The sequence below is a fragment of the Anoplopoma fimbria genome, chromosome 2 (genome assembly GCF_027596085.1).
Source record: "Anoplopoma fimbria isolate UVic2021 breed Golden Eagle Sablefish chromosome 2, Afim_UVic_2022, whole genome shotgun sequence".
Taxonomy (NCBI): domain Eukaryota; kingdom Metazoa; phylum Chordata; class Actinopteri; order Perciformes; family Anoplopomatidae; genus Anoplopoma; species Anoplopoma fimbria.
This window is the reverse complement of record NC_072450.1, coordinates 13287357-13305113: the sequence shown is the minus strand read 5'-3', so window position 1 is coordinate 13305113 and position 17757 is coordinate 13287357. Positions and strand designations below refer to the sequence as shown.

The 17757-nt window shown below is 37.8% G+C and overlaps 1 protein-coding gene across 3 annotated transcripts in view; it reads left to right on the top strand.

Annotated features, from left to right (window-relative positions):
• Nucleotides 1-7163, top strand: part of LOC129107070 (MAM domain-containing glycosylphosphatidylinositol anchor protein 1) — a 179557-nt gene extending 172394 nt beyond the window's left edge. For all 3 annotated transcript variants that reach the window (XM_054618452.1, XM_054618436.1, XM_054618444.1), the window contains exon 18: nt 3513-7163. In XM_054618452.1, coding sequence (XP_054474427.1) covers nt 3513-3598 — 86 coding nt within the window. In that variant the 3' untranslated portion in view covers nt 3599-7163. The remainder of the gene's footprint in view (nt 1-3512) is intronic.
• Nucleotides 7164-17757: the final 10594 nt, after the last annotated feature.

The window sequence follows — 17757 nt, the reverse complement described above, 5'->3', positions numbered from 1 at the left end:
AGATTTGGGTATTGTAAGCACTCTTGTTTACATTTGTAATCCAAGTATTTGAGCAGGCTTTGGTTGAATGCAGGTAAATAGTCCGTGTGAAGAGCAAAAAAAGCAGAAATTTATTCTCGAAACCCACAGGCGAGGGTGATTTAACTTTCTATTGATTTAAAATTAGCTTGTAAACTGGCTACTTGTGACGCAATCAAGTCGTACATGTTGTATCTCAACTCCAACACCACTCTTGCATCTGAAGTTGCTTATCTGACTGTACACAATGAGCAGCTCTTGTAAAAAGGAAGTCTCTGCCTGGATATCCGTTGGCTACTGAGGAACCCCAGAACTACAGCCCCTTGACCCAGAGGCTTATCTTTTTTCAGACCAATAGCCTTATACAAAATAAAAGATGCAGCCACAAAAATGTTTTTCGCATTTTGCATATTCAGCAAGTACAGACGTAATAAAAAATGTATGATTGCACATTTTTTCATATGCATTCACGCCACATGATAGTACATTATTTTTTTGTAATCCCGATTACATGTAACCAGTTACTACCCAACTGTGGGCACAGGGATGCTCACAAATACACACATTTGACAACTCATTCTCAAACATATTTGCTTCAGGTTAACTATATGCACGCACAGGGGACTATTATCCTACGGTCCTCCACAGATGAAGGATGATTGTCTCTGACATGTTTGGTGCAGCGCCGCCTGCATAAATCACAGAAATCTACCTGGCTCAGTTGTGTGTGTTCAGAGTGGAGGTGGTGGAAAATGAGCTTGTCTCTTACAGTTTAACTTCTACTGTATTTCCTTTTTGCCATTTAAGGAGTTCCCTCCTCATCTCTTTATTACTGTTTCATCACATGGAGCCCATGCATCATATTGTGGGAATGTGAAAATTGCGTGAAGCCAGAAGTAATATAAATTAATCTGAACTTGCTTCATCTATTTATTTATTTTTACAAATGAACAACTCAAATTGACACCAGGATATAGCTCAGCAAATCTTATGGGCATTGACAATGACAGTTAAATGTATTGCTACCTGTGATTGTTTGGATATTGTTAAGCTTTTCGAGGGTTTCAGCAAAAAGAAGCAGGTTTATAGGCTTAGATTTTTGTGAGTGGATTAAAATGCCTCTGCTCTGTCTGTATTATGAAGTACATAGAACCACCCACTGCATACACATGTGTGCAACATCAAAGGCAAATACATTGTGTACCCCCAAAGTAATCCATTATCCTTGTAACTCCATTTTAATTCCATGAGAGAACACATAGATGTATGATGTATAGACCTTGATCATTTACACACAATGACTGAAATACACTTTCCTGCTCCTTTTCAAGACCTTATGTAGAGAGACAGAGGGGGGAGAGCATGAATTAGGATGGGTTTAAGGAAAGACAGAGATGTAAAACACTATGTTTCAATTCAATTCAATCTGTTGCAGTGATCTATACTATAGGAATGTTTGTGTGTGTGTGTGGGGGGGGGGGGGGGGGTGTATGTGCTACGTGCGGATCAAAGCTTTATTATAAATATCGATTTTGTGCCTGGAAGACGGACCCTTGATATGAAATCATATTGATCTTTTTCTCACAATGCCTATACTTTTTATTCATGAAACTCTGTATTTGAGCAGTATGCATGTGTAATTGTTGCTGCATTTTTTTTGCATTGCAATGCTGCTGCGTATAAATGAGTGTATTGTATGTATGTTAAAGAAGAGAGTGTAGTTTTGCTTTTGTATGGGACAGTAAGATTATAACATAAAAGAAAAAAAATAGAAAATCTAAGATGGTTTTATGCATCTAACTGGCAGTAAAAAGGTTCTGAACAAATATGATTACACCACATAGCAGATGTGTGTACTGAATCTCACAACTGTGCATAAATAATAACAACCTGCTAGAGGGAAAAAATCGGAAAAAAAACAATCCATCACATATTGGCGATGATGACATCAATTGTAACTTATTTTTCTCATTAAATTCACAAAACTGACATTGTGTAAGATCTCGATGGTGAATTTCTCTGTTTTTCTTTCTTGTTTACTCATCCGCCCCCTCATTCACGGTTCTGTCTCCCTCCACGTATTTCCTTTTCCCACTCAATTCTTTCTTTCTGCCTTGACGGTCTATCACTTTTCTCCACGTGCAATCATAAAACACAGATCCATTTTTTTTACAACCCTCCTCCTGCTTTCGTCACACAAAAATAACTCTAAACTGTTTGCCACACCAGGGCTCTTTCATTGCACATGCTTCTTCAGTCAGCCTCAGGCCTAGAGACAGCCGTAGGCCAAAGTGATAAAAATATACATGCAGTTATCTGTTTAGCCTGTGGTTGATGTAATGTCAAGGTCAGCCTGTTCTTTAACTGTTTGCAAGGGGCAAAAAAATACATCCAACATTTACTCCTTTTAGTTGATACGTACTGAATACAGTGTATTTGGAAGAAGAAAATAAATATGTTTACTATGATGATTTACTATGTTTTTGTATTACCTGGTGGCCACTGTAGTTCTCTGGAAAACTTGAGAAACTGCGGTAACGTGACCTGCACGGTGCAAATCTGTGATACTGACAGCCACTGTCTGATTTATTTTGCCCTAGAGTAGTGTTATTATGATGAAGATGGCCTTTCAGCTAGGTAAACAGCATTACCACAGTTTTGCACTTGGCTTTACCATAGTTTTGAAAAGTGAAGAGTGAGAAAAGGGGTATTCATTTGGTTGCAATCCGCAACCATATCACTGGATGCCACCAAATCTGACACATTGTCCCTCTAAAATTAAAAAAAGGAAATTCATCCACAAAAATATACACAACATACAAAATACGGTTGTCTACTGGGATATTAGGCATGAGACAAATGTTGGTTCTCTTCAAGCAATGATTTAATACCTCTTTTTAAAACATTGACTGTGTGTTGCATCAGTTGGTAGAAGCTCCATTTTTGCTCTTTTAACAGTGCAACGCATAATGCAATGCAACAGTTACCATTATCAGCTGTAAATACCGCAGTAGCGCAGTGCAGAGCGGAGGCTATTAGCTAGCCATTAGCGCGGCTGGCTACAAATGTGCAGAGAAGCCTGATAACAACGCACCCAGAGGGAGAGCGACTTCGTTCTCCGCTCAGGTAGACATTACTTCACTATACCTTTACATAGCAAATAGTTATTCGCTGCCTTTTAGTGCTCTAACGGTTGGATAGAGAACCTTTAACATATTGTGTTTCCCCATGATGTGACACTGGTGCCATCTCATTGGATTTTTGTCAAGAACTTGTTTTGTGTGGTTAAACAGTGATATGGGTTTTTATAGTGCAGTGTGCAGTACCATAGGTGTGATAGGTGTCCGGTAGAAAGTGAGTGATCTTCACTGAACTTTGCTATAAAGCATTTTAAAGTCATTATTAAACAACATTGCCTGGCAACAAGGTGTCTGAAGGTATGTATGTGTGTAAAATAACAAGACAACTCTGTTCTTTTTTGTCTATTTCCATAGTTCTGATCGGTGGATCAAACTCGCTCCCATTGGCCAGCTGGCTGACCTTTGGCCTCTCCTGCGTCCTGTTACTACTCTACAGATGATGAGCACTTCCTGCAACACCATCTGTCTGTCGTGACAGACACTGCCCTGACTCGCGCTCTTATACTTCTCTCTTTACCTTTCTCCCTGTCTTTACCCCTCCTTACCTGTCTCCCTGTCTGTCCATCTCAACCGAACGTCTTTCTGTCCTTGCATCCATTTCATCCTTCTTGCTTAGATAAGTCGTAACGCAAAGTCTTTGCTAGAATCTTCTCCTCTGCTTTCTTTCAGCGCATACTGTATTTAAGGTGAACATACTTAGTGATCTTTGAGAGGTGAAATTCACTTTCTCCCCGTTGTCGCTCTATTAATCTGATTAGATTCACTTGATCCATGTCAGCGTGTCACTTTGTCACCTTTTCCTCTCCTTCATCAACCTTCTCATTCATACATGGACCCTCTCATGTATCTCCACTCCCTCAAACCGCAGTCCCCAACGGCCCCACCACCCTATTCCCCAGACACAGCAAAGTGTCAGACACTCAACCAAAGATGACAAAGGACCTGAGGGAATAAAACGAGGGAACAGGGATTCCAGGAAGAAAGTAAAAGAGAGAGAGAGAAAGTGGGTAAAATCCTTCTTTTTCAGAAGACGGTCTCTCTTTCGTCCCAGCCTTTGGGACCATGGGAGCAACTGAATGACAAAGAGACACATGAAGAAGAACTGTCAAATGAATGAATGAATAAACAAATGAATGCTGAGTGAAGGACAAACCAGAAACAGAGGAAAAAAGAAGTGTGCTCCTGGTAGCCTATCTGCTTGCCCTCTGCTTGCCACAAGAGACAAACCTCAGTGCGGAATATACGTGTACATTTATCTCTATATATATTAAATATAACAAAGTTTAAACTAAAACACAACTAGGACAGTGGAGGACTTTACAAAGTGAAATTAAAGAAGCACAACGTTTATATAACCTCTGCTGTTCCTTTGGGTTTTATTCTACTTATTATGTGATGTTGCAATTTGTCAGACCTATTCAATGTTTTTGATATTTTGCTTTCTTGTTTGTTTATGGCGTTATAAGGGTCAAAGGCAATGGGTAATAAAGTATTATATTAATATTTATAAGAAGGAAAGAAGATGATTTGTGATACAGAACCTGAATGAAGCAGGAGGAGAGAAAGACATGGATGACCCAAGCCACCTGGATAGAAACCTAAACTTCTCTTCCCACATACTGAACACACACATACACACACACAAACTCAAGTACGAAACACAGTTTTCCTTGCTGACATCACAGCCAGGCCCTCAGCTCAGCCTCTGCCTCAAATACATGAAACATTTATATGGAAAACCATGGATGGTAGATGTAACTTTCACGTTTCTGCTCCCATGCCGCAAACTTCTCATCACTGGACATCATGAATCGGATTGATCAGCCCAAACAGAATAGCTGGACATGGTCTCTAATAAAGAAAACCACATGGTTTGGTACAGAAAAGAGCCTGGAGGGAGTTTATTTAAATACTTCTTTCTCCACGGGTCCCATACACTTCTTTCACATGAGTGATAGATGGAAAAGATTGTCAATGTCTGGCGGGTGTGCAGCGTGCATTGCATATCAGATTCTCTGTCATTGTTTATTTAGCATTGAATGTTGTGTAGTGTAAACTGTTTTTTTCATATTCATATAGATATGATTGTTAAACTTAAGCAATACTCATATCTATTGACCTATATACAATAGTCTATGATTGCGTTTAAGATGGCAGTTCAGTCTGCATCAACACCATCTTGTCCAAAGCTCATCGAAATGGGTATAGCTGTAGCTATTTCAGTCGTTAAAGGGGTAGAGAGAGTTTTCATTTTGCTGCGTCATGCTTCAACTTATCTCCAGAAAGCACCACATTCACCACTCACACTGCTTCAATAACTGGTGTATAATAATCTGCTTCATTACCGTTTGCATTACATGAGAATCATGTGAGCACCTTATGTACTTTTGTCTGTGTCATGTCATGTTGATTTGATCATTGCACTTGTTTTTTGTTATTTTTGTTTCTTTATTGAGGTCAATACAAATTGTATTATTGATTTTATAATCATAAATAGTACATAACATTCAGAAATAATGTGCCTATTCGACTTTCCCAGTCAGCTGTGAGTGGCAATTTCTATGTTAAGCTGGTACTGATGTGTATTATTGTATGTGTAGAACATCATACTGTATCATTGCCAGCTTTTAGCTCACACAAAGCTGTGTAAGGCATGTTTAACAAATCTGTGAAGCTCCGCTGACCATAGTGTAGTATAAGAATATGGAAGCCATTTAAAGCCTACTGAAGGCAAACTCTCCATATTCCTGTATTCGCGTTATCTCTGTCATCATAAATTTGCTTTGGCACAATGCGTGCACCTGATGGCAGGTTATACCTGAATGATACAAACTATTTTAGAAGTTTTCACAATTTGAGTGACATACTTTTCTGTAATGTAGCTTGGTCAATCTGCATTCATATACTCAAAAGCTAAGCTGAAAATATTTTCAACGTTTTATAATAACCTCAAAATGCCTCGGTCATTCTCTAAAAACACTTAGCAAAAACTGTTTTTAGGCATTCCTTGCAACACCTCCAATTCCACTTACTTATTTGGCTAAGGGAATTGGCAACATGTGGTATTTAAATCCGCTTAAGTTGTACAGTATCATAAGCATTATTCAGCTATAAAGCAGCACACTGTGGGTCAGTGCATTACCTATATCTTAATAAATACATTACAGAAATATCATTAAGCATTGATGTGTAAGGTATTTCATTTTGCTTATTGTCAAACCATCCCTCATATTGCCCCATATTTCAATGGCGGTATTAACAGGGGAAACACTACCATTGTCATCATTGCATTTGGACGTGCAACACTGCAAAGAAACAAGACAGAATACTGTGGAAGTCTTAAGATGCATTATCTGTTACCTGTGTTCATGTTCCCCAAAATGACATGCAAAAACACTTTGGTTGTGTTTTGGCTTTGTATGACAATTTAAAGCTCAAGTTTAAAGTGAAAGACATTGCATTATTTCATCAACCCGAGAACAGAATATCAAAGCATAACATACACCAACCCATTGCTAAGCTTTCCTATTATCATTTTGTTGACTGTTTAAGCAACAAATTGTAATTTTATTTACCAATGAGTAGTAACGTATGTGGCAAGGTGAGAAAGTAACTGGTACTGTATCCATTGACTGCATGGTAGAGCAACAGTTTTGTTTTTTTTCCAAAAAATGATTCCAATTGTTTTCCAAACTGACACACTCACAACTCTGAGTCATGACAAGCAGTGATCGAGTCCCAGTAGGAAGGTCCTATTGGACTTTTCAAGAGAATGTAGACCAAGCAATTGTCATTTTCTTTTGATTTGACACAAACCATTTTTAAAATGGTTTAGTAATTTTACAATATTTAGAGTGTCATACACCGGTAGCAGCACTTCATTTTGCTTGTGCTGTAACTCGGTCAAAAGTGAGGTTTATATATATCTTCCATAATAAAATCACATGCTGAAGACATTACATATAATTCAATTGATATGTGTTATTTCAGTAAAAGATAACAGAATCATGTGCTTCATTTGTTTCAAATAAACTCTGTCAATAAAACGAAAATTAAAAAAGCAAAGAAATTAACAGCATATGTCAATAATAAGAATATCTCTCCTAGGCTATATGCTTTGATAGCAAACAAACAAACACATATCTTAAACATATAGATCACAACAGTCAGTTAGCGTACAGCAGGAATGTAATGCATCTAAGAGTTGAAGGTCCATCAAAATACACTGATTATTAAAAATTGAACCAAACTCAATTTATTAAAAATAATTTCCTTTCCAGATTTGATTGAGATGATTTCAAATCCAGTTTTAAATTATGTTTATGAAGACAAACCAAAGACAAGTCAACTAGCTAAAGTTTACCACATAAATTTGTCTAAAATGACCTAAGCAGTTAGACTTCACCTATCAGGTCAGGTGAGCATTAATCTATTTAATATCTGGAGTTAAGGTCTATTCCTTAATGTTACATATAGGCTTATCTATTTAAATTGCAATTCCCTAACGTAGGTTAAGTCAGTAAAACACCAAGGCTCAGTGTAGTCTTACCAAAAAGTATAGAATTTGAGGTTCTTGTTGGGTCCATTTAATGTGAGCAACTTGATAATTTCCTTTTGGCAACACGCTCATTCATCTGTTTACTGAGCCCACATGTTCACATACCGACCCAGTATCATGGCAGTTTGTGAGATAGTTACTAAAAGCAATCTATTGTTTTCCAGCACATGGACAAGAATTGTCCTTTTTTTCTGTGCAACTTAGCCCTAAACCAATACATGATCAATTGGCATCCTTTAACGTGGTGGACAGACAAATTAAACGCATCCCCGTGACTATGCAACAGTCAGAACTAGTGACGCAGAATTAGATATCAAGAAAGACCAGTTATGGTGGGCAGAAAAAAAGGTCAGAGGATGTGTCCAACAAACACAGGACTTTTAATCACAAGACCGGTGTTCAACACTGTGTGTCCCAAAGTGTTGTTGTGAATTGACGCTCTTCTGACATTTTCCCTTAAACTAACTATGTGGTTTTGGTGCCTAATCCTAACGTTCATTTTGTTGCCTAAACCTAAATGTAAGCAGTTATTTTAAGCCCATCCATTATGTTTTTCCTCAAGCTGACAAAGTTTTGCTTAAACCTAACTTTTGATTTGTAGCATAATGTCGTCCCGAATGACTAGAAAAGAACGGTCTATTTGTGTCACTCAGTACGAAACCAATAGATCGTATTTTGTAACTATTTCACAAACTTCCATGTAATTGTGTTGGACATGCACACAAACATATATAGATAAAAACAACTGGAATGACAAACTGACTGTTAATCATCCACCTACTGTATACTGTCTTCACTGTCTTGAACAGATTGAGTTGACCTGGAAGAGAAACTACGTAGCATCTGTCCTCTCCATAACTGCTAAAGCTGTGAATACACTGAGCAACAGCGTCGAGTGTTCCTCCTGGCAACAGTAATAAAAGGAGGTTTTTCTTTTTCTTTGGAAATAAGACAATGTGAAATGGTCTGTGTCTGAGTACTGGGAACCATCCCTGGTAATGCTTCCTGTAACGTGACTTAAAACCTTATGAGGTTATTACAGTCTTGGTTTACAGGCAGGAAGGACTTTTCTCACAAAATGCTGTGACCCTGATTTCCCTCAAGCGGTTCAAAGGAACACACTTCAACAGGATGCTGGACTGAGTATGCTCTCTCCAAAAAAAAAGTAAATGTTCCCTTCTGATCAACGTGTGGCACACACCTTGCAAGTCCACAAGTAACTGAATCCCAGTGCTTGAGTGGACTTTTTGACATTTGACCAACACACACACATGACTTCTGTGCTTTGTTGTGTGGCATCAAAAGTTTCACCAAGCAGCTTCAAAGTGATAAGCCTTAGAACCTTATGAATAACTTTTTTAGGACTCACCTGACTATTGTAACTCACTGTGACGAGCATTGTCTACATATTAAGTAAGTTTTGGGAAACAGTGCATCGGTCACAGTGATAGTACTGACTGTAAGGTTCTACAGCATACAACAGACTATATGTATTGATCCATTTTGGAACAAAATATGTGAAATGCACCTTTAATGGGAAGAAAATGGAGAGGGGTATCAAACAGTGCTGAGTGTTGTATATCTCTGTCATGTACTGAAGTATTTTAGAGGAACATATATTTGAAATATGACTCTGAAAGATATGAATAAACATTAATGAGACAAAAAGGTTTCGTTATTGTTGTTGCTGCAGTTGCTCTTTAATGAAAAGGAAATGTACTTTTTGGTAATACATGTATTCCTTGTCTGGCAAAGGGTTAAATAAGAAGATCAAAACCACTCTTTTGTTTGTACACTAAGTATGAAGCTACAGCCAGCATTAGTTTAAACTGGAGACCCCAGAAACAGCTAGCCTCGATCTGTCCTAATGAAACAAAATATGCCTACCAGCACCTCTAAAGCTCACTAATAAACGTGTTATTGATCCGTACAGAATCTGAAGTGTAAAAACACAAGTTGCTGCTTTATGGAGGGTTATGTGCGGGACTTTCTTGGCTGGATGCGATCATTTTCTGTAGCATTGTTTTCAACCAGAAATATTTAATTTTACTGAAAAAGGCTAAGAAAAAATCTGTCTAAAAACAAGGTACACACAACAGTAGCAGAAAAAAACTAATTACTCATTGGACAATAATCCAATAGAACAAAATATATACGTGAAAAAAAGAAGAAAATACATACACACAAACAAACACATAATTTTTTTAATGTTTCCTTTTAAACTCTTGATAACTCTATATCACACACGTTAACCCCCGTAAAACCTCAGTGAGATCACTGAAAGAGTTGCTGATAGGCTGATTTTGCTACCCTCGAACAGAGCCAGGCAAGGGTTTCTCCTTGAGTGCAGACTTACATGCTTTACTATCTGTCTGCTTGCTGTCTTCTCATCTAACTCTCAGCTAAGAAAGTGACCGAGAACAATCTTTTTTTAAGAGTCACTGTAAATGATAGTACAATAACCATGTTCAAAAAATAAACCTGTGATGCTAATGCCACATCTACAGAAGTGTTACAGGTTCCTAAAGCTACTAATTACTACGCACAATTTATCACACATTGTATGTGATTCATAGACGGACAAGTCTGGACTTCTAAAAGAAATATGCATAAGTAGAACAACGAGCACATAACTTAACCCATGTGTGTTTCATCAAAGTAGATATACAAACTTCACCACTGTTTTGACTTAAGTAAGAGTAGATAAAGATATAACATTTTTGGATGAAGCAACTCTTAAGTAGATTTGTCTTTATGTATTTTGTCCTGACTGGACCCTCATGCTTTGGGTTCAGAGTGGACGTGATAGATTGCTCATGTCGTAGATGCAACATACACAGCGACTAATGACAAAACAAATTTCAGCACTTGCTTGCTAATGACTTTACTGCCAAGGCTGCCAGCTCATGCATGTCTCACTTGTGAGCTATGTGTAAATGAACTCACACCAACGGCTTTCTTCCATCTTTCAGCACCTCAGCGTAGGATGTCACCACAAAGTCGTACCATCGCAACAAATACAGTAATCGGAACTCATTTACACTCCAAGGGCGTGTGATTATCTTCTCAGTTGCGTTGACATGATCACTGTCTCTAAATGTGTTAAGCAATTGCTTTTCTGTTTCTCCAGTCTAGTTTTTGTCTTTTCCCCTCAGTCTTTTGTCATTTTTCTTCTGTCACTGTCGCCCATGTCTGTTCCAAAAGCTAGATACAGTGAATATAAATAACCTGTCTGGTTTTGACCTTCTTGGAACAGGCTGTTCCTGCTTAGCTTACTTACTTCAGTCTGGAGAGCTGGAGAGTGATAGTTGCCATACAGCTAAGGGTTTTCACGATATATTGCTCAAGTTGTTTGTTGTAAGTTTTGACCTTTGACTTCTCAAAAGAGAGCTTTCTCCTCTCAGAAAAAACTGCAAAGTCCAGCTAAGACTTGGCTGCCCTCTCCGTCTTCATATGTGTATATATGTATATGTTTTTTTATTTTACATCTTAAATATTGGTCTTTTATGTCTCTCTTACAAGGCATAGCTAGATCAGAGAAAATGGAAAAACAGGAGAAAAAAACTGGTGTTGGCTTACATGCACAGTATCAGACGTGAGAGACGTGCTTATACCCAGCTCTTTTCCCTCTTTCACCCTTCTCATCTCCTCTCTTTTCACTCTCTCTCCCTCTCTCCTCTCTCTCAATTCAGTGAAGCAGAGATGTACAGATAGAAGTCTAATTAATGTGTGCTTTCTACTCTGAGCCGCCTCTTAGTGGAGCGCAGTGTGGAGGGGTTTGGGCTGAATGGCTGAGAGCTGCGCTGTTCTCCTTCATTTGTTGTCTTTGACACTGGGGAGGTGGGATTTCATATTGAGCCTGTGACTCCAGTTGTCTCGCACTTGTACAAAGAACGGAGAAGGGCTTTGCTGCTGTGCCTGTTGATTCAAAGATTACTCCAGGTTCATTACTGAGAGGCCTGAGCTTTGCTTTTGAGAAATCCTTATGGCGTTTAGATGCTTAAACCAGAATCAATGTACATCCATGTGCACAAAGCAACTCAGCAGCTGACTATACCCTAGTAAAGTTTTGATTCTAACTAAGCAGGTTTTTGAGTGCCTTTTTCTGTGAATAACATTTATATACTGAGACTGTCCTCCCAAGTAGAACGACAGCGTTGGCCGTTGCAGCAATTGCCCCAAAAGTTAACATTGTCCCTTTTTTCTAGAAATTAAATTTATGTACAACTAATTTGCAAATACATTTTGAAGAACATATAAGGCTGCGTGGATCAACTTCAATCAAACAATAAGAAACTGATGTTGATTAATGTTTCGGGCAAGTCACAAAATGGTGATAATGAGTATCAGTAAAATGTACATTCACAACGTAAGTCATTTGTTTCAGTGCCAAACTATCTGATATTAAAATACCCTATCAACTCATAGTTACTACAGCATTATTTAGTAATTTATATAAGGCAACAAAATAACTTTGGCTGAGGTTAGGGAATGATTATGGTCATGATATAGAGAAAGTCAGGTACCCGAACCTTCACTATGAAATCAATGAAACCCAAACCATATCATGTCAGAATAATCTTCTCATTAAAGCAAGTATCAAGAAATACGTTTGTTTACCACTTTCCCTTACATTTGTTTTTCTTTTTATCATATTTTCATAATCTTGCTGTAATGTCATTGTGTTACTATAATATATGAAATTTGTATACTTTATTTATGGATGCACATTACATCAACTAAAAATATCTAAACTTATTCATCATTTTCTACCAATACATTTAGACATATACTTAAATGTGTGGTCGGTTCCCAACTGAAAAGAGTCTTCCTTCCCCCTTCTATGTCTCCTCACCTCCATCCTTTTTTCCTCCAGAGAAAGCCAAAGCATCTCATGGATGAGAGCTTCATGTTAAACACACATCTTAACATGTGCATCGCTCTCAAAGGAGTGTCAACCTTACTGAAAAAATACCAAGACGTTCTGTTATGCTTGAAGAGTGAATCCCATTCGTTTCATATTCAGCCACTGGAGATCTTCTGTGCTTTATCTTAGACGCTCTGAGTATAGAGAGAAGGAAAAATTCTACATCCTTACAACTGTCCTTTTTACATTATTCATCAAACGCGGCTCTTCTGTGATTTCTTTAAATGCTTCCTCAGTGGCATAAATCTGGAGGTAAAATGTTGAATTGTTCTGATAAATGTTTCAGGGTCTTACAAGAACAATTTACTATAAAGGACTCCGAACGAACTGCATATCCAACAAAGGTCAAATCTTCCATTTCTTCCTTTCACACAAATTGTCTGACTGTGTTTGACTGCTTACAGTATTCTATAAAATGGAAAATGTAGATTTTTACTGAATATTGGGTAAAATCAGATTTGGAAAAAAAAAGCGGAATTCCCGTCAAATCCTGCTCATTAAATCTCCCCATATAAATTAAGAAAAATCTGGATATCACCATGGAAACACACAGACTGGATGGACTACAGTACACTTAATAAGCAGTAGACATCATCTCAATATCAGTGCAACAACAAAAACGTAATTAACAAGATTCAAAGCCTCGGTTTTGTTGAGCACAACGAACTTTCATGATTATTATTCCAAACTGAAATTAAAAGAATTTTTTGTGGGGTATCTCTTGTACTGTATGCATGTATGCTCATTATGTATACATATGTTTGTATGTTTGTATTATTTGCGCCTTATTCAAAGATGGACAAGGTATAATTTTTTATCAAATTTAGGACCTTAAATTGATTACTGTAAGAGACAATACAGTTTGGGATGTTTTGAGACCAGTTACAGTGAGTCCAACAGAGGTTATGTTATTCAGTGTAGAGGGGATGAGAGGAGCTCCTTGAAAAGATGAGTGTTCAGTTTGAGGACAAAAAGTGTCTGTGCTGTTCTAGCTGCAATGAGACATTTTTTCATGATCTCCTGAACTGAAATAAAGGTGTTAATTGGCAGGATTTATAATGATTTTGTTGAACAGTCACAGCTAAATGTCTCAACAGCTGCACAGTACGTCTTTCTATATTTGTAAATGCTGGGAAAGTCTAAGAATCACACATTTAACCACTGATTTCTAGAAATGACAGCCATAAATCATGGTCATGATCAAATATTGGTTCAAATATTAAACAAACGCGATATAATCTTGGTTATCCAATATGTGTGAGGCTTAATTAGGAGGAGGGAGATTAGAATCCTACAAACCCATCACACAAGATAACAAGTGCAGACTTTCCGCTGTGATCTGAAGTATTTTGTGCTGACGCTCCACAATCTTGAAAATGTTCATTTTACAAACTGTACATCCCTTGGTTGATGGCCTGATCCTTCCTTCAAGGATGTCCCCTATCCAGCCAATATATCAACATCTACCTAATGGATTGGCACAAAATGTTGTACAAACATTTATGGATCCCAGCCAATGATGACTTTGGTTATCTCTGACTTTTCCTTAAGTGTCACCATCAGGTTGAAATTTAATGAGTGTCAGCTATCGAATTGATTTCTATGACATTTGATACCGACATTCATGCCAGCTCAGAATTTTACATTCTCCATAATGGCCATGAATAGCCTAAAAGCTAATGGGGTTCCTATCAGCTTCAACTGTACTTTGTAATATTATATTGCTAATAATATTAGTGTAGCCTGATCTTTATTTGCTACTGTGCAGAGATACCAGGCTTAAACAGAATGAATAGACATGCCAAAAAAAGCTGCACAGCTTTCAAATGTTGATTTAAAATTCAAATGTCAACATTATGCATGAAGATTCCTGGCTTCCAACTATTTGGAACATATCTAGAAGGGTCTTATATTGGTGAGTTTCATATTCTGTTTACTCATAAGGAGGGCACTCTATTTACCATTTGTTGCTGTACATTCACAGAGGTGCTAAATTAATGTTGCCGGGACGCTTTACAAGTTTTGTAGTTTTAGAGCACCAAAAACGAAGGAGTTAAAAACACTACTGAAGCAGGGTAAGTTTGAAAACTCCGGGGCTACCTCGTAGTGTAGACAGGTGTAACCGCATAAGTTTTAAAACAATGACGTAGACACCCGCGTACGCTACTTGATTGGGTCTTAGCAGTCACAATGTGTCCTTCCCTGATTCGTCACGCCACTATCCAATGAGTCTTGATTATCGATCGACTATCAGTGATTAATTGAAAATAGATAACAGAATACAGGCGTTGCTCACCTTGTTGTCTATTCTACCAGCTGTTTATTTCAGTATTTTTCTGCTACATGTGGAGGAAGCAGCTGTTATCTGGGCGATTAGCGAACGGCGTGTGCAGCGATGTTATCAGCCCTACTGGCTTTTAGGAGGGCGATGGACACAAAACGGGGGACTTTCCTTTTCTTATTAATGCTTGTTTTGTTCTGCAAAACTATTGTGAAGTTCACAAAGAAACTGTAAAGCAACCAAAGCATAAATGCTCTCCAGTAATCCAGGGACTTCAGCCACCAGTAGAGCTATCATTGTGACAACAGACAACAACTGAACCGAGGAAAGGAGTAAGAGACATGTGTTGATTAAATTGATTGACTCTTAATCTAGTAACTAAGATTTTTAAGTGTTCATTTTAAAGTAAATTTGATGTGTATGTGTGTAAGAGAGAAATAGAGCAAGACCTGCAGCTGTGCAACTAAGTTAGAAAAATAAAACTTCTAAAACTATCAATGAAATTAGTGGTCGTATATAGAGGAAGATTTTAGAGAAAGAGTAAGATCTTAAGGATCAAGCCCCACCTTTTATTATTAAAGAGTACTATAATACTCTGTTGTTTTTTCTGTAACTAAGCAACCAATCTACTTCCTGTTTACAGTGGCACCCGCATGCCCAGTGTATGTGAATAGTCATGTGATATTCGTTTTCAGGCTTTCTAGTATGAGGGGAAATCAATGCGATCACGATGCTGAAACGCCAGTGTGGATAGAGATCGTTTTAGTTTTAAAACCCTGGTTTTAAAACTAAAACGTATTAGTGTGGATGTAGCCTGAGGCAGAACGGACAGTTATGTGGAATCCTCTGTCCCATCAACAACTCCATTCGACTGCATATGAGCAAATACAACAATAACCTGTTTAATTGATGAAAGCACATGCTTGTGTATGTAACAAGCAGACTGTACGCACATTGTGGTCTGGCATTGCCTCCTTGAATCTTACTATCTGAATAATTGCCCCCCCCCCCCTTTCAAATTGCAGGAAAATACTGAGCCATTGATTTTCTGCTGTCCCAAGATATCAATGCACATATGGATGCACAGATGGAAGCAATTACATTTACTACTTAGACAACAGGGGCGCTGGACGTAAAAATGACAACTGCTTCAGTCTGAAACTAGCAATGACAGTTGGGGCCATTGTCTTATCATGTGACCATTCTAATTGTGAATTCCACAAGTCTATGTTAAGCTTAATTATGTACATCAGTCGTTGTCGAGTGACAAATGGGAGAGGAGGTAGGTAGAAGAAAGGGTTAGATAATCAGCACAATTTTATTTGAAATTGGAAAATACCAAGGAGTATGACCTGTCCTCATGAATACTGATGCTCCTTGGCATCTAGCTGGAATTAAAGTGACTCACATTGCTGTAATAATAGCAGCTATCGATTAGTCTGTCCGCATAGGCAAGGTCAAGCAGGAACTCTCCGACTAAGAACAACTGAGACAAAAACAAGTTGCGTACAGGAAGTAGGTCTAATTGGATTTGGATTTACAAGACAAAAGCAGTCCATTTAACATTCAGATCAGTGTTATGTTCTAGAATGTGTACATACATTATAAATACCCTGATTGCTGCAGTCTGTTAATATTAGACATCTTAAATTTCACAAAAGTGAACACACTTTTAAATGCAATAGACCATGTTTTGCTGCTGGTAATTCAAGTTTTGCAATGTATTGCAGCTTTAGGTATTTTGCTTAAAATGTTGCAGCCACCCCCAAAGCATCTGGCAATCAATGGAAGACAATGAAAGATAAGACTCTCTTAAACATTGCATCCAGTACTAATTCACACCAACATTAGGATAAAGGGACTCCATGATATGAAAAACGAGCATAGTTTCACATAGTAGCACCACCTAGGGTCAAGGAAGCATTCAGTCCTGGTGCAAAAAAGAAGTTGTTAATCTGATTGACTCAGAATTTTTTTTTAAAAGTTATTACTTTCTTTTAAAACCATCGTGTAACATTACATTTTCAAGTTTGCTCGAACTTCCAGATATTTTAAAATATATTTTGAAATATATATATTTTGTTATTATATTAAAACTTGTTATGGATTATTTTTGTTGTTTACTTAGATGTTACTCTGTTGTTTTAAATCAATATTGTGTTTTACTGTATTATTGTATAGTAGTAAATAATTGTTGATGAGAATGCAAAGCCAAGGCATTACTGTGAGAGTAGATCTATAGATATCACATCATCATTGAATGGTCTGTTGATCATTGTGATCAGGATTTACTGTGTTAGAACAGTGAGCAGTTTTATTTCGGTGTGTGTGTGTGTGTGTGTGTGTGTGTGTGTGTGTGTGTGTGTGTGTGTGTGTGTGTGTGTGTGTGTGTGTGTGTGTGTGTGTGTGTGTGTGTCTGTGTGTGTGTCTGTGTGTTTAGGAGCATGGGGTGAGAGAGACACAGCAAGAGGTTGGAGGCTGTGGAGCACATCCATTCCCAGAGGTGTCTTTATTGGCTCATCCTTTCACAAAACTGCATTTCCCCTGTTGAAAAAAGCCTTACAAAACCAGGACAGGCACTGAATGGCACATTAATCCAGATTTTTTTAGTAAATACCTACCTAATGTTTTTTACTCAATTCCATCGTCTTTCATCCAGTCTCCCCTTTCTTTTGCCTGAAGCCTCTCTGAGGAGTCCTGACATGAGAGAATATCAGTGATTACGAATTAATTTAAAAAGAGGTTTAAAAACTAATACAGATTCTATGAGATGCACTAGAAAAGCAAGTTTCAAAATTGAAGAAACTTGCTATGCTTGAGATGGCTGCAGGAC